At 45.3% G+C, this 22,793-nt stretch overlaps 1 protein-coding gene across 1 annotated transcript; it reads left to right on the forward strand.

Annotated features, from left to right (window-relative positions):
- Window positions 1–2,380: 2,380 nt before the first annotated feature.
- LOC112635419 (neuroblastoma breakpoint family member 4-like) lies at window positions 2,381–22,382 on the forward strand (the record flags this gene model as incomplete). Its single annotated transcript, XM_025403555.1, is given in 13 exon segments — window positions 2,381–2,395; window positions 4,682–4,901; window positions 5,940–6,012; window positions 6,864–7,075; window positions 8,527–8,578; window positions 9,443–9,582; window positions 10,561–10,612; window positions 11,417–11,586; window positions 12,609–12,660; window positions 13,406–13,578; window positions 16,571–16,795; window positions 19,185–19,399; window positions 22,329–22,382. Coding segments are annotated over 13 exon segments (1,653 nt in total), but the record flags the coding sequence as incomplete, so codon positions are not given.
- Window positions 22,383–22,793: the final 411 nt, after the last annotated feature.

The following is a 22,793-nucleotide window of genomic DNA, read 5'->3' on the forward strand; positions in this document are numbered from 1 at the left end:
GAGATCACTTGGACACAGGAAGAGTAGCATCACACACCGGGTCCTATTGTGGGGAGGGGGTAGGGGGGAGAGATAGCATTAGGAGATATACCTAATGTAAATGATGAGTTAATGGGTGCAGCACACCATCATGGCACATGTATATATATGTAACAAACCTGCGCGTTGTGCACATGTACCCTAGAACTTAAAGTATAATTAAAAAAAAAAAAGACAAATCATCACTGATCATTATGGCAAGGACAAATTTAGAAGACTTATTAAACTTACCTCTGTGGGGAGGGGCCAAGATGGCCGACTAGAAGCAGCTCTGGTCTGCAGCTGCTGGTGAGAGGATGGAGGAAGGTGGCTGATTTCTGCATTTCCAACTGAGATACGCAGTTCATCTCATTGGGACTGACTAGATGGTTGGCATGACCCACAGAGAGCGAGAAGAAGCAGGGTATTGCTTCACCCAGGAACTGCACAGGGTAGGGGGATCTCCCTCTCCAGCCAAGGGAAGTGGTAAGGGACAGTGCTACCCACCAAGGGTACTAAGCTTTTCCCACAGATTTTTGCAATCCACAGATCAGGAGATGCCCTTGGGAGCCTACATCACCAGGGCCTCAAACACAAAACTGGGTCTCAAAGACAAAACTGGGCAGACCAATGACAGGTGCTTTTGTTGGCGGCTGTTTGGGCAGGTGCTGAGCTGCAGAAGTTTTTTTTTTTTCTTTTTTCTTTTCTTTGTCGGAGTCTCGCTCTGTTGCTCAGGGTGGAGTGCAGTGGTCCAATCTTGGCTCACTGCAAGTCTGCCTCCCGGGTTCACAGCATTCTCCTGCCTCAGATTTCCGAATAGCTGGGACTACAGGTGCCCGCCACCACGCCTGGCTAATTTTTGTATTTTTAGTGGAGACAGGGTTTCACCTTGTTGGCCAGGATGGTCTGCATCTCCTGACCTCGAGATCCACCTGCCTCGGCCTCCCAAAGTGCTTTGATTACAGGCGTGAGTCACGGCGCTCAGCCCAGGAGTTTTTACATACTCCAGCAGCACCCAGAACTCCAGTGAGGCAGGAGAAATGTCCACTTCAGTGGAAAGGGGGCTGTAGCCAGGGAGTCAAGTGGTCTGGCTCAGAGGGTCCCACCCCATGGAGCCCCACAAGCTAAGATCCACTGGCTTGAAATCCTCGCTGACATCAGAGCAGTCTGGAATCCGCCTGTGACAACTCAGTTCCCAGGGGAGGCGCGACCATCATTACTGAGGCTTTAGTTGGAGGTTTTCCCCTGACAGTGCTAAGGAGACTAGGAGGTTTGGAGTGGGCGGAATTCCCCCACAATGCAGCAAAGTGGCTGTTGCAGATCATGGCCAGACTGCTTCCTTGGTGGGACCCGAAGCCATCCCTCCTCACCAGGCAGGGGATCCCTGCAGGAATTCCAGCAGCTACAGTTCGGGGTTTACAGACAGAACTCTTATCTCCCTGGGACAGAGCACCTGGTGGGAGGGGCAGCCATGGTCTCAGGTTCAGCAGACTTAATCTTTCCTGCCTACTGGTTCTGAAGAGACCACCTGATCCCCATGAGGGCTACTCCTCCAGTAGGGCACACCAGCTCTGCTAAGACACAGTCAGTCTGCCTCCCTAAGCAGGTCCTCGATCCAATCCCGTGCTTCTTGACTGGGTTAGACCTCCCATCAGGGGTCTCCAGACACCTCATGCAGGAGAGTTCTGGCTGACATCAATCAGGTCGATGCCACTCTGGGAAGAAGCTTCTGGAGGAAGGAGCAGACAGCAATCTTTGCTGTTCTGCAGCCTCCACTGGTGATACCCAGGTGAACAGGGTCTGGAGTAGACACCCAGCAAACTGCAGCAGACCTGCAGAAGAGAGGCCTGTTAGAAGATAAACAAACAGAAAGTAATAACAACAACCACAACATCAACACAAAAGACCCCACAAAAACCACATCCAAAGGTCAACAGCCTCAAAGATCACAGGCAGACAAAACCATGAAGATGAGGAAAAACCAATGCAAAAACACTGAAAATTTCACAAGCCAGAATGCCTCTTTTGTTCCAAACGATCTCAACCCTTCTCCAGTAAGGGCACAGAACAGGGCTGAAGCTGAGACTGATTAACTGACAGAAGTAGGTTTCTGAAACTGGCTAATAATTAATTTCACTGAGCCAAAGGATTATGTTCTAACCTAATACAAGAAGTTAAGAACCATGATAAAAGATTACAGGAGGTATTAACTAAAATAACCAGTGTAGAAAGGAACATAAACGACCTGATGAAGCTGAAAAACACAGCACAAGAACTTCATGATGCAAACACAAGTATCAGTAGCCAAAGCAACCAAGTGGAAGAGAAGGTATCAGACCTTCAAGACTATCTTGCTGAAATAAGGCAGGCAGACAAAATTAGAGAATAAAGAATGAAAAGGAACAAGCAAAACCTATGAGAACTATGGGACTATGTAAAAAGACTGAACCTATGACGAGTACCTGAAAGAGTTGGGGACAATGGAACCAAGTTGGAAAACACACTTCAGGATATCATCCAGGAGAACTTCCCCAACCTAGAAAGACAAGCCAATATTCAAACTCGGGAAATCAAGAGGACGCCAATAAGATACTCCACAAAAAGATCTACCCCAAGGCACATAATAATCAGGTTCTCCAAGGTTGAAATGAAGGAAAAAGTGTTAAGGGCAGCCAGAGAGAAAGGCCAGGTCACGTACAAAGGGAAGCCCATCAGACTAACAGTGGACCTCTCAGCAGAAACTTTACAAGCCAGACAAGACTGGGGGCCAATATTCAACATTCTTAAAGAAAAGAAATGCCACCCATAATTTCATATCAGACCAAACTAATCTTCATAAGCAAAGGAGAAATAAAATCTTTTTGAGACAAGAAAATGCTAAGGGATTTCGTCACCACCAGGTCTGCCTTGCAAGAGCTCCGGAAGGAAGCACTAAACATGGATAGGAAAATCACCTGCAAAAACACACTGAAGTACACAGACCAGTGACATGATGAAACAACTACATTGACAAGTCTGCAAAATTAACCAGCCAGTATCATGATGACAGGTTCAAATTCACACATAACAACATTAACCTTAAATGTAAATGAGCTAAATGCCCTAATTAAAAGACACAGAATGGCAAGCTGAATACAAAGCCAAGACCCATTCGGTATGCTGTATTCAAGAGACAGATCTCATGTGCAAAGATGCACATAGACTCAAAGTTGAGGGATGGAGGAAAATTTACGAAGGAAATGGAAAGCAGAAAAAAAAGGACAGGGGTTGCAATCGTAGTCTCTGACAAAATAAACTTTAAACCAACAAAGGTCAAAAAAGACAAAGAAGGGCATTACATAATGGTAAAGGGATCTATTCAACAGGAAGAGCCAACTACCCGAAATATACATGCACCCAATACAGGATCACCCAGATTCATAAAACAAGTTCTTAAAGACCTACAAAGAGACTTACACCTCCACACAATAATAGTGGGAAACTTTAATACCCCACTGTCAATATTAGACAGATTGTCAAGACAGAAAATTTACAAACATATTCAAGACTTGAACTCAGCTCTAGACCAAGTGGACCTGATAGACATCTACAGAACTCTCCACCCCAAAACAACAGAATATACATTTTTTTTGGTGTCACATGGCACTTAATCTAAAATTGATCACATAATTGGAAGTAAAACACTCCTCATCAAATGGAAAAAGCACTGAAATAATAACAGTCTGTCAGACCACAGTGGAATCCAATTAGAACTCAAGATTAAGAAGCCCACTCAAAACCACACGACTACATGGAAACTGAACAATTGCTCCTGAATGACTCCTGCGTGTATAATGAAATTAAATCAGAAATCAGGAAGTTCTTTGAAACCAATAGGAACAAAGAGACAATGTACCAGAATCTCTGGGGTGCAGCAAAAGCAGTGTTAAGAGAGAAATTTATAGCACTAAATGCCCCATCAAAAAGCTAGAAAGATCTCAAATCAACACTCTAACATTACAACTAAAAGAACTAGAGAACCAAGAGGAAACATACCCCAGAGCTAGCAGAAGACAAGAAATAGCCAAGCTCAATGTGAAACTGAAGGAGATAGACATGAAAAACCCTTCAAAAAAATCAACAAATCCAGGAGTTGGATTTTGAAAAAAAAAAAAAAGTCAATAAAATAGACCACTAGCAAGACTAATGAAGAAGAGAGAAAATTCCAATAAACACAATCAGAAATGATACAGGGGATTCATGTGCCTCAGCCTCCCAAGTAGCTGGGACTACAGGCATGCACTACCATGCCTGGCTAATTTTTTACCCTGTTGACCAGGCTGGTCTCGAACTCCTGACCTCAAGTGATCTGCCTGCCCAGCCTCCCAAATTGCTGGGACTACAGGTGTGAGCCACCGTACCTGGCCTGTTTCATTAGTTTCTCCTCCTATCTTTACTATTTTCATGCTCCTTTCTTTCTGTTTATTTTCCTGTTTAGTCTCCTGGGTTTGAAGTTTAGGTCATGGGTTGGCAAACTTTGGCCTGAGGGCCCAATCTGACCTGCCACCTATTTCTGTAAATTGAATTTAATTTAACACAGACACTTCCATTTGTTTATGTATTATCTATGGCTACAAGNGATCACTCATCCCTTTCCATTATTAAATGTTCTCTACTATCTCACCTTAGGCAATATAAAGCCCTGGTTCACTCTCAGGCACGAGAGCTGACCCAGTTACGGGAGAAGTTACAGGAAGGGAGAGATGCCTCCCGCTCACTGAATCAGCATTTCAAGGCCCTCCTCACTCCTGATGACCTTGAAAAGTCCCAGGGTCAGGATTTCCGAGTGCAGTTGGCTGAGGGGCACAGGCTGGCAGAGCGCCTTCTCCAGAAGCTGAGCCCAGGTGAGGTGGCCATGGGCCCTGATGACACACAGCTCCAGGCTTATGAAAGTCCTCAGACCTCCAAACCTCCACAATGACAATTTTATGGGTAGTGTATCTTTCCAGTAAACATCTGTGGGCGTGACATGACCAGAACTTCCTAGGTAAAAACAGAGATGGGAAACCCATGGGGCTGGAGGTCACAGTATTGCAAAGGTCTCCTCCTTTCTTGATGGAACGTGGTCTTTGGAGCAAGAGGCAGCATTCGTCCAGTTTTAAAGGACAGGAAGGAGGCTGTGACAGGAGGCAGCTTGTTAGAGTGAAAAGAGACCCAGACTAAGAGTGAAGGTTCCCAGGCTCTATCTTCAGCAATGTCTTTAGCAACTGAATTAATTTATCCTTCCTGGGTTTCTGTCTCTAAATCTGTAAAGGCAAACAAATTGTCTCTGGCATTCAAATGTGGGAACACTTATGACTCTATTTCACATGAGATAAAGCCCCTTGCTGTGTGCTGTTGGAGAAGGCTCTTGAAGTGCTGGCATTTGGTGGTAGGAAGTGGTTGAGGCTGGATCACTCCCCATGGAGACAGTGTCCCTGGATAACACAATCGAAGCCACTTGGAGGGCCCATGAAGTCCCTGATGTATGGAGTATTGTGGGACAAGGCTGTTTGTCCTGTTCTAAGAGAAAGATACAGGTTATAAATGTGAGGTGTGACAGGACACAAAGCCTGTGCCTGGGAATCAGATCTGTGGCAGGATTGGGGAGACAGCTGCTGAAGTTCAGAGACAGGCTGGACAAGCCTCCAGTGATATGAAGAGGAAAAGATCTTTTCAATCAATATTTGGCCACATCTTGATGGTGACCCTGCAGATCAGAAACGCATTGCCGCATGCATCAGGAAACCATTCCAGGGCATTTTCTTAAAGATAAAACACGAGAGCTTTCAGTACAATGCAGACTCATACATATAGATGTTCATGTCTCCGTGCACATAGGGCTCACTGTGCTTGCATAGGTGAAGTGGGAAATATCTGAATGGACACTTCTGTATTTGCAGAGAATGATGAAGATGAGGATGAAGATGAGAAAGATGAGGAGATTGAGAAAGTACAGGAATCACCTGCCCCCAGGTAACACTGAATAATCATCAGAGGGTAATGGGTGGTAAAACATGTAAAGGGTCTCAGAAAGAACACAAGGCGGGTGAAGGTAGTCACAGATTCCAGATGCAGGATAAGAAAGCTGCAGAGTCCACCGATTCCACGCACTCACCCAGCAAGGAAACAGCCCTGTTAACATGCTTGTCCATTGTCTTCATGGTACGCGTAAGCATGACCCTAGATGAACTCACAGCCCAAGGGACTTCCTGCACACACAGAGGAGACCTGTTCTCCCCTGCAGTGAAAGCCAGGAGGAGATGCAAAGCTGCTTTCTACACAGTTGTCTTTATGTTCTTTTAAGGAAAGATAAATGGCAGAGAGGCAACAAGCAGAGGAATTAGGAAGTACCTAGCAAAGTTGAACACAAAGAAAAGTACCTAGACAAAGAATTTACATTTCATGTCACAATATTAAAGTAAAAATAAATTTAGAAGGCACACCATCTCTGGAGTCTATAATGGCTCAAAGGCCTGTATTCCTGTGGCCACAGTAGGTTAACTACAACCCAGCTTAGACACACCGTGTGGCAGCAGTTTTTAGTCTCTGTGTGTGCTCTCAAGACTGTACCATACAGAGACAGCTGAGTCTCTGTCCTCAGCTCCTACCTACCCAGTGCAGTGATCACCAGCCACTGTTTCCTCTCTGGTTTTCTCTGCTCTGTTGCAGAGAGGAGAGGATTGTCTGTTCCTTCTTAAAGGGAAACTCCCCTTTGCTTTCTGAGACCACTCTCTTATGCCTCCTGTCAAAAGCAGTAGGACTTCCTGGGGTCCAATGCCTTTTGGTTTAATCTTCTGTCATTTCTATCCCACTGGGCACATCAGGGAGGTGCAGATGGCTGAAGAAAAGGAAGTCCCTCAGGACTCACTGGAGGAATGTGCTGTCACTTGTTCAAATAGTCACGACCCATCTGACTCCAACCAGCCTCACAGGAGCACCAAAATCACATCTGAGGAAGACAAAGTCGACTCTGCTCTGGTTGTAGAGAATGAACCCTCTCATGATGAAGAGAAGGAAGCTCTAAACATTCTCCCAGGTAGCCTCTCTATTCTTTGTCCCTCCTGCCTCTGTCTAGGCTGAGGAAGATCAATTCTGAGGACAGGCTGCATACATACATATTGGTTTGATTTACATACTAAGACAGAGTTGGGTGCAGTGGCTCATACCTGTAATCCCAGCACTTTGTGAGGCTTAGGTGGTTGGGTCACTTAAGTTCAGGAGTTCAAGACCAGCTTGGGAAATGTGGTGAAACCAATCTTTACACAGAATATGAAAAATTAGCCAGGCATGGTGGTGCGTGCCTGTCATCGCAACTACCCGGGCGGCTGATGGGGGGAGTCATCTGAACCAAGGAGGTAGAGGCTGCAGTGAGTCATAATTGCACCACTGCACTCCAGCCTGAGTGACAGTCAGAGTCCGTGTCTCAAAAAAAAGGAAAAAGACAGAGAGAGAGAGAGAGAGAGAGAGAAAGAGAGAAAGAAAGAGAGAAAGAGAGAAAGAGAAAGAGAAAGGAAGGGAAGGGAAAGAAAAGAAAAGAAACTGTGATGGGATATTGCACACAGAAAGCAAGAAAAGAAACTATGAGGGAATATTGCACACATTTATCCAAGGGTCAGAGAACTTTCCTCTCCTCCTTGGCCCATGGCATCACTTTGTCTTCCTGGCCCCAATGTCAGCATGTTGGACCACAGTCAGGTGTGACAAAGTCATAGCCATCTGTGTATAGGAGGTAGCTGTCAGGCCTCCTGGCTCGGTTCCTATGTCTCTTGTCACAAGCAATAATGATTAGTGTCCCTGAACAATGTCCATGGAGTTTCTATGCCTGTCACAGGCCGCTGACAGTCTTGCCTGTGTATTTGGAGATGTTGTTTCTCTGGATTCACTGTTCTCAGCCCCAGCCTTGGTCTCCTTTAGGTCAGTTTGTCCCAGCTAAGCAGCCACCTTGAAAGCAGGACATAAACACTTATACCTTTATCTTGCTTATAAGTTTCCCTAAACAAGGGTAGGCTCTGCCTTCTTCACCCCATGAGTGGCCAATGTATCTGTGTAGCACCACAGATCCTTTTTTACACAAGGGTTGTTAGAATTTATCCATCAGTTCAGTCTTCTATATAAATTTCTCTAACCATTCATTGACTATGATATTTGATGAGATAAATCGGTATTGCAACAACACTTCTGGAGAGTAGTTAGGGCAATTCTTGAATTCTTGTGAGAAAAGTTTTCTTTAAATGTTGGCGCAGACTTAGGTCCAAGAAGAGGTGATTATGATCTACCAGACGAGGGAGATTTTGTTCCACAGGTCTGGAAAGGAGGCTCATCTACTTCTGACAAGACTTAATTTACGGTGCCTTACAACCTTCCTGTCAAAATGTCACATTCTTACACTGAGGATATTTATGTCTTGCGCCATGACTGGGCACTGATTTCGGCTTGTGTGAAGTGTGATTTCCTTACTGTGACCTGCTCTTCTGAATTTGTTTACAGAAAATCAAAATGATCGTGAGGAAGAAGAGGGGAAAGCACCAGTGCTCCCCAGGTAACTGTGGATTTGTGGGCTGTTAGTTCAGTAGTGACACCTGGACACCACGGATCCAGGGAAAATAGGGAGTGACAAATAGAATTGTCTCATCCATTCATCCAACTGCAAATTACCCCCTTAACAATGTTGTCTTCTTTATTATGGCACTTGAATAGCTTTCATTTCTTAACACCTCTCAAGCATGGGAACCGACAATCAGTTGAGCCAGGTGAACTGACTAAACTCAGGGATATCCTGATCTCACCTGTTGTTTCCCATGTGGTTAATCCAGAGTGAGATGCATATCTGCTTTCTCTCTGTTTTGTGTCAGCATATTGGCAACTACATAATTGCAAGAGAGAAAATTAAAAATAAAAATTTGATATGATGTCAAAATTTGAAAAAGGGGGAACTTAAAAACACAGCATCTCTGTGTCTGGAATGCCTCAAGAGCTCTGTTCACTTGGATGCTGCATGTAAATGTCAACGCCATTTGTGTGAAGGAAGTGAAGGCCTGTGTTAGTTCTCTCTGCTGCAGGTCATGCTTCTAGTTTACAGGGAGAGTCTGGGTCTCCTGCAGCAGCTCCTTTGTGGCAAGTGCCCTGACCACCTGCTGCTCGAGTTTGCTCTGTCCCCAGGGCAGTCACATCCACCCCACATTTAGAAGGATGGGTTTTCTCTCTTGAAGAGACTCCTCCTTTGCTTTCTGTGACCACTCCCTGTGTGTCCCATCAAATCACCTGAGATGCTGTGGTGTTGAGTCTGTCTTGATCTAATCTGCTGTCGTTCCTATCCTACCCGGCTCATCAGGAGGGTGCAGGAGTCTGAGGAGAAGGGAGTCCTGAAGGACTTACCAGAGGAATGTGGTTTTTCTCATTCTAGACACAATGATATATCCAACTCTTACCTGCATCATGAAGTCACTTTCTTGGCACTGGATGAAGAGAAAGTTTGCTCTGCTCAGGATGTTGCCAGGGATTACTCCAATTCCAAATGGGATGAAGTCCCACTTGGCTTCCTAGGTAGGCTCCCTATTCTTTCCACCACACAATCTGTCCATAATGACAGATGTCATACCTTCAGGAAGACACTATGCTTATACACGGGTAGAACCAGGCTCTAGAACTGAGTTTGAAGGAAGGCATCCTAGCAGTCAGTGTTTTGCTCCATCCTCCTCCAAAACCACACATTGTCTTTCATCTTTGCCCCATTGGCAAATCACTGTACCCAAGGTTGACCTGACAAATTCATACCCACCTCTGCAGCCTGGGTGCAGGATGTATCCACCAGTCCTCCTGATTTAGATTTCATCTATCATCACACATGAAATCTTCTAATTTTCCTTCTCAAACAACCTGAGCTTCCCTGCCTGTCCAAGGCCACTGACAGCCTTATATATATCCTTGGAGCTGTCATTACCCTCATTCACTTCTCTCAGGCTAGACTCCCTCCCCTTTTAGCAGGCTTGTCTTAGCTACGAAGTCTCTGAGTACCAGAACATAACACCACTATTAGATTTTGTATGTTTCTGAAAGGAGGCTGGGCCCTGGAACTCCCTGCCACATGAAAGGCCTATGTTTCCATGTAGCATTAGAGATTCATTTAATTTAATCTGTCCCTCTAAATGTAAATTCTACAAAAACACCAAACAGCTTATCAGAAGGAAACATACTGAACACTGCAGTAACCTGCTAGGAAGCATTTTAGTAGATTTCCAGGATCTGTTAGTAATTAGAATATGGTTAACATTTTGCTGTGACTCAGGACAGAAGGGACTGTGATGATGACCTGTCATATCAGGGAGATTTGCTCCATGGCTCAGGAAAGCACACCTAGTGACTTCTCACAAGGCTCACCCTGAGGCCTCCTGAAGTTTATCTCACAATAGCCTGTTATCACACCGAGTATATTTATACCCCTAGGTAGGTTTGGATACAAGGTTGTGCATGTATGAATGGGATGAAGTTCACGTGACTGGTCTTCTCTTAATTTCCTTGCAGAAAAGCAAAATAATCTTGAAGAGGTGAAAGGAAAAGAAACAGTTGATCCCAGGTAATTAAAGAAATTCAGGGGCTGTCTATTCAGGGGTGATACCTGTGAAACTCATATCCACAGAAAACCAGAAAGTCCTGAATATACCAGCCAACCAGAAATGATCCTTTCTAACCATGTTTTACATTTTCATTGTGATCCTTGCATTGTTAGCCATTTCGTGTTAACTTCTCAGGTTCAGTACATAAAACCAGTTGCTCTTGTGAAAAACTAATCAGTCCCAGAGATTTCCTTAAAGCAGCTACCTTCTTACGTTTTCAACCAGCCTGAGATGCATTTCTGCTTTCTGCTAGTTTTGCATTAACACAATGCTAAGCATTTCTAGGCAAGGAAATTGGGTAGAAAAAAATTATTACTATACCACACATAATAATGAGAGAAGAAGGACTTCATGGCATGAGAGTTTGGGGATATTATTATGCCTCAAACGCTATGTTTACTTGGCCACTACACATAAAATTTAATACCATTTTAAAAAAAGGAATGAAGCCACTGTTATGGAACAGGATATTCAGTAAGTCACAACGGTACCATACAGAGAAACTCAGTCTCCTTCCTCAGAAAATCGTGATCTGGCCACTTCACTGAGCTCCTGATACTTCTCTCTCTCATCTCTCTTTCCCTCTGTCTGTATTGCAACCTACCCCATGACAACCACACTGTGACCCACCAAGAAGAGGAGAATATTGAACTCTTTAATGGGCTAACCCATTTGATTTCTGCCATCACTGCCTCCTGCCTCACGTGAAGCCAGCAGGGCTCTGAAACTCCTTGGATTAATCCTTACTCCTTCCTACCTTACAGGCTCAGCAGGGGACCGCTGAGGGGGGACAAGCATGAAGTCCCCCAGGAGTCACTGGATGGATGTTGCTTGACTCCTTCCATCCTTCCTGACCTACCTCACTCCTACCGCCCTTATGGGAGCACTTCATACTGTTTTGAAGAAAAGCAAGTCACTTTGGCTCTCGTAGACAGTGAGTACCCCATTGTGACCACAATAAATCTCCAATTGGTGTCCCAGGTAGACTCCGTAATCCTTGCACCCCTAGCTGGACAGAGACGTATCATTAGGGTGGGCATGACTCACAGACACAGGATGATTTGCATCAGAAATCAAAAATCAAGTTGGAAGCACAGACATGGGGTGGGTCAGTGAGCTGTGCTCTCTTTCTCATCTCAGACCAGGCCTGAGTCACCCTGGGCCACTGTCACGACATTGACAAATTCAAACCAACCTACGCAGCACGTGCCCAACAGGTGTCGGTCAGGCCTCTTAATCTGAATAAGATTTGTCTTGCCAGCTATTGTGTTCCTTACAAGTTCCTTTCTACAACCATGTCCTTTGAGATTCTATGCCTGCCCAAGGCCTGTGGCATCTTAGTCTACTTTTCCTTAAAGATATTACCCAGGTTTCAAAGAACCTAGCCTGATTCTCTGTGTCTCTGATGTGGGCCTTTTTTAGGTGAGCAGTACATCACCTTTTGTTATGTGTCTAGAAACAAGACTGGGCCTTGTCACTCCTAGATGTCATGAACAGCCAATGTCACTTTGTAGTACCAAAGATTCATTTTGATTTCAGGGTGTGTATGTTCTCTCCGTCATTCTAATTTCAGTGTCTAAAATCCTTGCCACCATGAACAATGTGGGTATTTGATGACTGAAGGCTGAATAGTGCAGTTTTCCTTCTAGAAAGTTGATGAGGTGTTTGCCTTGAATTGGTGTGAAAATTTTGCATAGCTATTTGCACAAATTCAGGATGGTTGATGTTGTGATAACGATCAACAAGAACAGGGAGATTTCATTCCTAGGCTCAGGGAAGAAAACCAAGGCATCTCTCTCTTGACAGGACCTCAGGCCTCCTGGAATATTTCTCTCACATTGTCCTGTTCTCCCACTGAGGAAACTGATGTTCCTATGTTAGGACTGCACAGTGGATTGTTTGTGTGTGTAGGAGAACCTGCTTAATGTGTCTGTCTCTGTCTGAATTTATTTGCAGAAATTGAAAAGGATCAAGAGGAGCTAGAAGATCAAGACCCACCGTGCCCCAGGTAACTCTGAGGAATCATGGACAGTTAATTCAGTGTTGATATGAGGAGTCTCAGATGCAGGGAAAATCAGAGTGTGCAGAATATAACTGTTCCATCTGTTCAGCCAACCATGAAATAGCCGTATTGATAAGGTTGACTCTTTTCATTGTACACCTGTATTTGTATTTCTTTTTTATTAATTTTTTCGAATTCTACTAATCTGCATTCAGTTAACTCTGTTGAACTGATCAGTCAGAGACATTTTCTGCAGTCCCCTTTTCTGTCCTTTTTGCTTAAGTGAAGTTGAGCTGCACATCTGATGTCTGCCTCTTTGGCATTACCATGTTTACAAGTATTTGACAGCAGAAAAGTGAATGAAAATAACTCTGTCATGCTACAATGTTGAGAGCAAGAGATGTTGAGGATACAGGAACTCTGTCTGGGAAGACTCAAGAGCCTGTATTCATTTGGCTCCCGATGCTAATTTCAACAAAATGTATGCAAAAGTGCCCAATGCATTGTGTCCTGGCAGTTTCCCACAGGGATCACTCCATCTCTTTCCTCCCCAGCTCATTGCCTACCCAGTGCACTGAGAGCCTGTCACACTCTGTTTCCTGCTCAAGACAGGGAAGGATGGTTGTATCTCCCTGAGGGGACTGTACTTTGTTTCCTCTGGGCCTTCCTGAGGGCCTCCCTATAGAACCAGATGGCGCAGTGGTGTTGGTTCTCTCTCTCTGTTGTTTATCTTCTGTCATCTTTACCCCAGGTTGATCCAGGATCTGCCAGAGGTGAAGGAGCAGGAAATGCCAGAGGACTCCGTGGATGAAGTTTACTTGACTCCTTTAGTTCACCGTGACCTATCTGACTACCACCAGCCTTATAGCAGCACCTTGTCCTCATTGGAGGATCAACTCGCCTGCACTCCTCTGGGTATAGCCTGTGAGTACTCCAGCCTGGAGGTCACAAAGCTCCACTGTCCTCCCAGGGAGCCTCTGTATGTTTTGTTTCTGCAACTCGTGCAGCTGAGACAGACCACCTCCGCAGGCAGGCCGTATACACTGAGCCTGTTTTGAATTTGGCTCTTGGATGCAGTTTTCAGCACAGACATCCACTGGGTAGAACTTCCTCTTCTCCTGTTCCAAGAGCCTCCTCTGTCACCTGGCTCCTTCTCACAAGAGCAGGCTGTGGCTGTCAAAACAGGCCAGACAGGGGTGTGGTGAGGGCTTATGGCAAATTCTTGGCCACAGTATATTTATATAACAGACTTCCTTCTTTAAGGTACAGCATCTCTGTTTTCTGAAATTATGTTGCAAACTACATGTCCTTATCTCTTCTCTGGCCATCCATCTATGCTGGGAGTTTTTCCTGATGATTTGGAGGCCTGTTTCATGATTCCTGTGTCCCAAGCTAGTTTCTCTTCTTCAGGGATCCCCAGCCATAGGGCCATGGGCCGTTATGGGTCCATGACCTGTTAGGAACTGGCCCACAGAGGAGGAGGTGAGCGGAGGGAGAGCATTTCAGCCTGGATTCCACCTCCTGTCAGATCAGCAGGGGCATTAGATTCTCACAGGAGCTCGAATCCAATTCTGAAGTGCACATGCCAGGAATCTAGATGGTGCTTTCCTTATGAGAATCTAATGCCTGATGATCTGTCACTGGCTCCCAGTGACTGTCACCCCAGATGACACCACCTAGTTGCAGAAAACGAGCTTAGGGTTCCCACTGATTCTACATTATGGTGAGTTGTATAATTGTTTCATTATATATTACAATGTAATATTTATAGAAATAAAGTGCACAGTAAATGTAATGTACCTGAATCATCCCAAAACCATCCCTCCTAACCTGGTCCCTGAAAAACTGTCTTCCATGAAACCAGACCCTGGTGCCAAAAAGGTTGGGGACTGCGGCTCTACTTCCTGTGAGGGGTCTTCCCTCCACTGACGCAGTCCAGCGTCCCTTCCTCTATGCGTGTCAGGCTTGCATCCTCTGCAGAGCTCCAGTGGTTTTCTCCACGTGTGGGTTTCTAGTTTCAATCAAGTTTTGGTCTCAGTGCTATATTCTCATGAAAACCATCAATAACTAGTGTCCCTCATGAGGTTCTGGCGTAACCGATGAGCAAAGCAGAGTGGTTCCTGTCCCCACGACGTCCAGAAAACCCTTCCTCTGAGCAAGTGCCCCTTGAGATAGCAGCTCCACAGGACGTGTAAAAACAAAATCCAGTTTTCATTTCTTCTTGCTCATTCTCTCTCTCTTTTTTAACTTCTATTCTGGGAATTTCATGTAGATTTTTGGGGGTTTTACCCATTACATTATCTTCTTGTAAGAGCAAGTAACTCTGTGCTGTCCCTCAGTATATTGAATTAAGTTGTAATGAAATTAGCAAAAATGCCAGGTGTGGTGATTCACGCCTGTAATTCCAGCACTTTGGGAGACCAAGGAGATGGATCTCCTGAGCTCAGGAGTTGAAACCAGCATGGGTAACATGGTGAAACCCTGTCTCTACAAAAAAAATTAGCGGGGCGTGGTGGTACACACCTGTAGTCCCAGCTTCTCGGGAGGCTGAGGTGGAAGGATCACCTGAGCCTGGTTAGTTGAGGCTGCAGTGAGCCACGATTTCACCACTGCACTCCAGCCTGAGCAACAAAGTGAGACCCTGTGTCACACTCTCCCACACACACACACACACACACACACACACACACACACAGAAAGAAACTAGCAACAAAAATGTTGGCCTCTATTCTATTTTAGTCAGTAAGTGCCTTTCATACTGGGACCATCCCCATTCCCATTTTGCATTTCTCCCTGAGTTTCAAAAAAGCAAATACTTTTCTGGGATCACAGTGATTCATGAAACAATTAAAATACACACTGTCCTTGCACCTGCTGTATGTCCTGCCCCTTTGTAAGCAAGCTCTGTCCTGCTATAACCCATTCAGGGTTCAAGGGACACTGCCAAGTGGGCAGTGCCATCTCCATGTTGGAGCTCAGGTCACTGAGGCATTTTTAAGAAAACAGAAAACCTTGCAGAGAATGAGGATGTGGAGAGGGGAGGAGAGAGAGGACCCCACAGCAACGTGGATCCAGCCCTGCAGGCCCCGTCTGTATCCTGAGCCCAACCTGGACTGGCGTAATGTCATTGGAAGTCTTTTCTTAGTCCACTCAGTATGTGTGTTCCTCTCCCTGGGGAAATGGAAAGAATCTGTTTAAGGGGTGCCATCTGAACCCCACTGGAGGAGTGGGTAATGTGAGGATGGTGTCCTCTGTTGCCTTCCTAAGGAACCGCACGTGCTGATCTGTGGCTCTTGTGGCCCCTGAATTTCCAGGAAGGGACTGGTCCCTCTCTACATTGCCTCTGTCTGCTGACACCCACTATATGGCAATAGGATGGATATGTGTGGGTAGAGTGTCCAACCATTATGGGCAATGGGAAATTCAAAATGCCCCAGAACCCAGAAATTTTGCCTCACTTAGTATTTGGTCTGTAGCCTCCCAGCCCCCTTTCTCGTGGTTCTTTCTCAAAGCCTTGCAGCTGTAACTCTTGGCCTGTTCTTACACCCCTGTGTGGGGAAAAAACAGCTCCACCTCTCTTGCGAGCTGAGGGCTCTCTAGAACTTTCCCTCTAGACACAGGAAGGAGATGAATAATAACCGAATAATTGGGATGTTCTTGTTAGACGATCCAAAGCCCTCTGGGCTGCAGCAGAGATTTTTCATTCAGGGACACCCCAGCCTGGGCCCCTGCCCTGTCAGCGTCCCCAGGCACAGACAGAAAAGGTGACGTCGCTTGCATTCACATGAGGTCTGTCTGTGTGGCGTGGGTCACTGGATGGCTTTACTGAGAGCAGGGACATTAGGGATGCGTGTTCTGGGTGTCTTAACAAAGGGAAAACTCAGGTTGTTCCTACTGAAGCCGCTTCTCCTTTCAGCTCCCACCAAGAGGGCCTGTCCCCAAGGGACTTGGAGTGGAGACTTGAGCCACCACCTGTCAGAGGTGCAGGCTTCACAGGCACAGCTGGAGCCAAGCACCCTGGTGCCCAGTTGTCTGCGACTACAGCTGGATCAAGGGAATGGCTTGGCCAGGCGGGGCCTTTCCTCTACCACTTGCAGCTTCTCAACCAATGCTGATTCTGGGAACCACCGGCCCTTCCAAGGTAGGGAAGGAAACGGCGTCATGAAGCTCTAATCCAGGTGTTGGTGGTCACGGTGCTGTGGGTGGAGGAGAGAATGGGACCACTCTGTGCTTCCTCAGGGTCAAGTTGAAATTCATGATGCTCCAACCCAGTGAGGTTAGCAAAGTCCTGGAGCTTAGAACCAAATCTGCTCTCAGGTTCTGGGTTTGCCACTTTCTGCTTGTTGACTTTAGCCTAGGTTTTTGTGTTTTTGCTATTTACATCTCTGTTCCCTCATCTGAGATAGCTGAAAAATTATATCTACCTGCAATCTCTGTTGGGAATATTAATTATTATAATTTCCAAAGGGCCTGATTCCATAAGAATTGCCCCATAAACCTATGAATAGGTGTTATCTAATCCTTTTATCTTTCTGCTCAATTTGCACTTAGAAAGTGACTTCACGGATGATGTCTCCTCTGAGGTAGAGCAGTTATGAAGATCTCTGCTTTCTAGGGCCCCTCTTCCTCTCCTTTCTCACACAGACTCCTCTGCCAGTTTTCTTCCTGTCCTTCCCCATCCCTCATGAAGCCAATTTTCCCCTATCAGGCACTTTCAGTAACAACCTATGAGGCACATTGAGTATCAGTGTAAATCCTGGGCCCACACTCAGTCTCCTGACATGTCCAGCTTCCTCTGCTTTTTTTCCAGCTTTTTTTTGAAATAAAAGGGCAACTTTCACATGGAAAGTGTTCACATTAGTGTATTTTATGAAATTCCATTTAGTTTAAATTCTCCACTCATGTCCACGGCCATGTCCTCAGTTTACGTCTCACAGGGATCCACTTCTGCTCAGATTTCCTTAAAACCTGGGTCGTGTTCATTCTCACTCTCCGCCCCACTCAGTATCTCCTCCTGGAGCCCCTGGGGCTGCCTGGTGCTCATCTGTCAGGCGATGGCCTCGGCTGAGGAATGAGGGGACCCCTGTCCTCAGGAGGAGGGAGGGTTGGGTGAGATAACGAGCACCATCTGGGTCCAAGGAGAGGACACATGGAAGGTGCTCAGGGAGTGTCGGGGGATGCACAGTCCCTGACACGTCCCGGGATGACTTATTTAAACTGATTTCTTCCCACTGGACTCTCCTTTGCTTCTCTATGGATTCTCACACCCCCACCCAAGACTCACCCCACTGGCTCAGACACACTCCCTCTTGCTCACCTTCCCTGGAGTCCAGAGCCTGAACCAGGCACCAGGTAAGAGGACAGAGTGAATGCCTTTTGTTTCATTAACATTTTCCTTCACCTGGTGATTTCTCCCTGCTGTCTACCAGGTCATTTGTTTCTCCCACACCTTTTCTTTCTCATTCTTCTCATGTCTCTAATTTTTTTTCCCATTTCATTGGACCAGAATAGTGATGATACTGTTACATTCAATCTCTCCCAAATCCCTATATAATATTTTTCCTTTAAAATAACATGTACAAGCCGGGCGTGGTGGCTCATGCCTGTAATCACAGCACTTTGGGAGGCCAAGGCAGGCAGATCACGAAGTCAGGACATCCAGACCATCCTGGCAAACACTGTGAAACCCCGTTTCTACTAAAAATACAAAAAGAAAAAAAATTAGCCCGGCGTGGTGGCAGGCGCCTGTAGTCCCAGCCTCTCGGGAGGCTGAGGCAGGAGAATGGCATGAACCTGGGAGGCAGCGGAGCTTGCAGTGAGCGGAGATCACGCCACTGCACTCCAGTCTGGGCGACAGAGCGAGACTCCGTCTCAAAAAAAAAAAAAAAAAATTAAATAAATAAAAAAATAAAATAAAATAACATGTACAGATATATGCATTTATATCATTTGTCCTATTATGTGTGACTATGTATATCTGGTGTGTATACTACATAGGGTGTATATATATGCAGTAGATCATATAATGATGCAACTTTTGTAAATTCTCTAGCTTTAGTCTTCCTGATTCTTTCCTCTCATCAGCTGCTGTCACCTCTGTCTGGTCTCACCTCGGTGCCACATGGGCTGCCACCCTGCCAGGCCCTTCCATTCTCATCTCCTGTTAGAAGCCAGCTCTGATTTAACTTTGATTCTTGTAATCTCTGCTCTCCCCAAAGCATACCCTACATACACTCCCTTGCCTTTGCCTTATCTACTCGGAAGCTATTTGTGTTTCTTAATCCTGTGTTTCTTGAATATTGTTGTGAATTGGCAATGCCTTTGACTCCTGGCAATCTTACCGTTGCTCAGTAATGTGGGAAAGATCAAGAAAAAGGAAAATATTAAAGTGACTCTATTGGCTTCCCCTCACCCTTTGGACTTTCTTCTCCAAGGCCACTTTCCTGATTTGATGTCCTCTGGGTGGAAGAGAAAGTCACAGTAAGATCGTGGGTGCCAGTGGATCCCACTGGCTGTGGTTTTATTTTCAGAGCTGGTTTTAGAGCCCTCCCTGGGGATGAAGAACCCTCCCCAGCTGGAAGATGATGCACTTAAAGGCTCAGCAGACAACACACAAGGGCATCAAGTCATTGGCCAGATTCACGCCTCCAGTGTCCTGAAACCAAAGACCATCAAACGAAAATTCTCATTCAGCAAGTGGAGACTGGCGTGCAGATTCCCTGGCCTGCAAGCCTAGAGTGCAGAGGTAATCACATCTATGGCTGATAGCTGCACTCACTTCTTATTTCTCTGTCTATTATTGACAGCTCATTCTCCTACTGCTTTTTCTCTTCCATTTGTTCTAACAGCTGCTGTAACTTCTGTCTGGTGTTAACTCTGTGTCCCATGGGCTCCCACCCTGACAGGCCCTTTCTGTCCCCATGTCCTCTTTGCTCTCTGAACTCTGCTCTATTCCTTCTTCTAGTGTCTTGACTGTCCCTCTCATGGCTACAGGAGAGCCAGGCCTCCTTGTCCTCATCCAAGTGCATAGTTTAAGCTGCTGAACACAGGAATATTTGCCTGGAATCACACTCTCTCTTGGGAAATTTAACTTTCCTCCCTGCATCCCAACTCCATTGCCTCTTTCTGCAGAAATCATTGCTTTAATACATCATTTACACATCGATTTTCCTCTTGAGTCTTCTTCTGAGCAACCCAACTGTGTCAACTCTTAGTCATCATTTGTTCTTCTGAATGAGCAGTGTTAAAACTAAGCACAAAGAGCCCCACTTAGGAAACTAAATTAGAACCAAGGTCACAGGTGGGAGTTCCTCACTGGCCTGGAGTCAGGTTTGTCTTCAGCCCCAGATGTGCAGCTTAGTGCCAAAGTGGATGGAGTTGCCAGGGTCTCAGTGTTCTCACCTCATGGACTCATTTGAGCTGATGTTAACCGGAGAACACTTACGACATTCTAAAGGGACATCACTCCAAAAGTACATGCACAGGGCAGGACTTCAAAACTGCATACATCATGAGGTTCATCATTGCAACCTCTCTCCTTTTTATTCTCATTTCCACTTCTACAACTCCAGTGAAGGGTCTAAAATGCAAGTCTGATTAATCTTGAGGCCAGTGTATATGAGAGAGCATTTTACGAATTAACTTTGAGAAAAGTGACTCCAGGACCAGCTTTATGCATACACAAGATGACAGACAAGAATCTGTCTACAGGACAATGTTTGCTTCGGCCCAGCCCTTTGATAAGAGAGAGATTTAACTAAAATTGTCAGGGAGAAGGCTACAATCCATGGAACCACTGGGAACAAAGCCAATCATGAGAGAAATGGGGAAAGGGAAGAAAATGATGGGAAATTGGGCTTGTCCATTTAATATCTCTAAATCCTGCTTCCATGTAATAAGCACCTGCTGAGGTTTCCATTAAGATGAATGCCTTGAACTCACACTTTGAGATTCTCACCTACATGGCCTGGGGTGTGGTTTGAGCATCTGTAGTTTTAAAATGCTCCTATGTGATTCTAATATGTGGCTAAAGGTGACAAGGACCCCTGGTCTACTGTGACCTCAGCTTACCAACATGGAAGTGTCACATACGTGTGGCTACTGCACAGAAAAGGCTGAGTATCCATCAGTCTTTGATGGGATCTGTATTTCCCTCTCAATAGTACTGTTTGTATAGCATAGAAAAAATCAATAAGACGAACAAGAAAATTAATAGATTAGACTTTCAGCCTCTGCTTGAAGCACACTTGCTCAGTTTTGAATAAAAGATAAGAAATAGTCATTATATTAACACCTAATGTATTGAAATAATACCTCCCATATTACATATAGTGGAATTTAGTATTTTTTTTTTGCATTTTAAAAGAAAACTTCCAGTTTACATTTCCCCACACCCATTTTATAGCCCACTCATGCGCTCACCACTGCAATGTGAAAATTTTACTTTTGGTCAGTTATTGTCCTTCCACAAAATCCCCAAAGAGAACTCATCGGTCTCACTTTCCTGAAGAGAATACAGTAACACAGTAAGACTGAAATTCTGCAAGAGACTGTGTATGAATACTTCTTCATGCCTCTCTTCACATTGGCATAAAATATTAAAAACAAACCTTTCCCAAAATGTACTAGGGGAAAACAGTAAGTGGGGGGGAGAATGTAGTAAAACAAAAACTAATCCATTTCACTTTATACTTCAGAGTTTTCTTGCTCTAGATATTGAGAATATTTCTAGAAATGCCTTAAGGTGGAACCAGATGTGAAATCAATTTCAGGCCATTAGGGAAAATATGTTGGGCCGTAGTTACAGTCCCTGCTCTGTCTTAGCTAACACCATTTTGAGTGTCTTTTTAAAAATTCCCTTTCTTTCCTGATCCCCTTTGGACAAATACTTATAATTATCTTTTTTTTTTTTTAACCAGTCAAAGAAGCAGCAGTAACATCGTATTTATTTGTAAAACCTTATTGCCATCCTAACCAAGGTGACCAACCGCCTCTCATGACTGCTGAGACCTCCAGATTGGAGCCTTTCCTCTCGCTTTCTCCAATTTTTATTGAAACGGCCTTAGTGGGTATATTCTGATTCCTGGGTTGTCAATAGCAAGTCATGTGGCCTTAGTTCAATCTTACCCCTGTGGCATCACTACTCCTCTGTCGTAAAAGATGGACCTGGACGTGGATGTTGTCTGAGGTTCCTGCTGCTTCTCCCATCCCATGGCCCTCCCATTCCGCCCTAGAAGACTAGGACATGGAGTTGTAAGGGGGTGGGGTTCTCTGCAAAGGGTCCTCTCCTCCTGCTCCCCTCTGTTTCTGGGCAGGCATGATGGATGCTAAGCACATCCTCATGGGGAGGAAAAGCCATCACTCTGCTCCAGACAGAGGGGATCAGGAGGAAAAGGGCTGATGTTCCCCTCTGCTGGTTGTGCATAGGTGGGGTCCTTATATCCTGCACCCCAGGCTGACTGGAAGTTCAGGGAAGTTCAGGAATGTTTTCTTCTCACTTGTGGATGGTGCTTCCCCCTTCAGTCAACCCACGGCCCACGCTTCAGCTCATCCTCCTGGCAGGTGATCCTTTTGCCCCTGATATATCACTACTTAGCAACCCCTCCAGACTCAGCCACCAGGAGGACCTGACAAAAAATGCTCATTTGATTTTTTTCTCTCTCTCTCCCCTACAGATACCAAATACTGCTGGAAGGATGCAAAGGGTGAAAGGATGTCACAAAAAGTAGCTTTTCCACTTGATGAAAACAACTAAAACAGCAAAGAAAGTTCAAATCCAAACACAATACTGCAGGGGTCCTTCACTGAGGATTGAATTTTAGACACAGAATACTCTTGATGGTTTCAACCCACTACGCTCCTTTGATTTGAGAAGCCACAGTCCATCCCCCTCCAATTGTGATCAATGCCTAGGGAGACCAATGCCCAGATGGACAAACAGCATTCACAGGCCTTAGCCCTGCTCCTCTCAATTCCCATCGTGTAGAGAACAGGAGTCAGGAGCTGCTGGCAGGAGACTGCATGTCAGCCGGGACTCTGCCAGGGCAGAGTATGAACAATGCCATGTTCTTGCTGAAAACGCTTAGCCTGAGTTTCATAGGAGGTAACCCTCAGACAACTGCAGAATGTAGAACATTGAA

This window comes from Theropithecus gelada, chromosome 1 (genome assembly GCF_003255815.1).
Source record: "Theropithecus gelada isolate Dixy chromosome 1, Tgel_1.0, whole genome shotgun sequence".
Taxonomy (NCBI): Eukaryota; Metazoa; Chordata; class Mammalia; order Primates; family Cercopithecidae; genus Theropithecus; species Theropithecus gelada.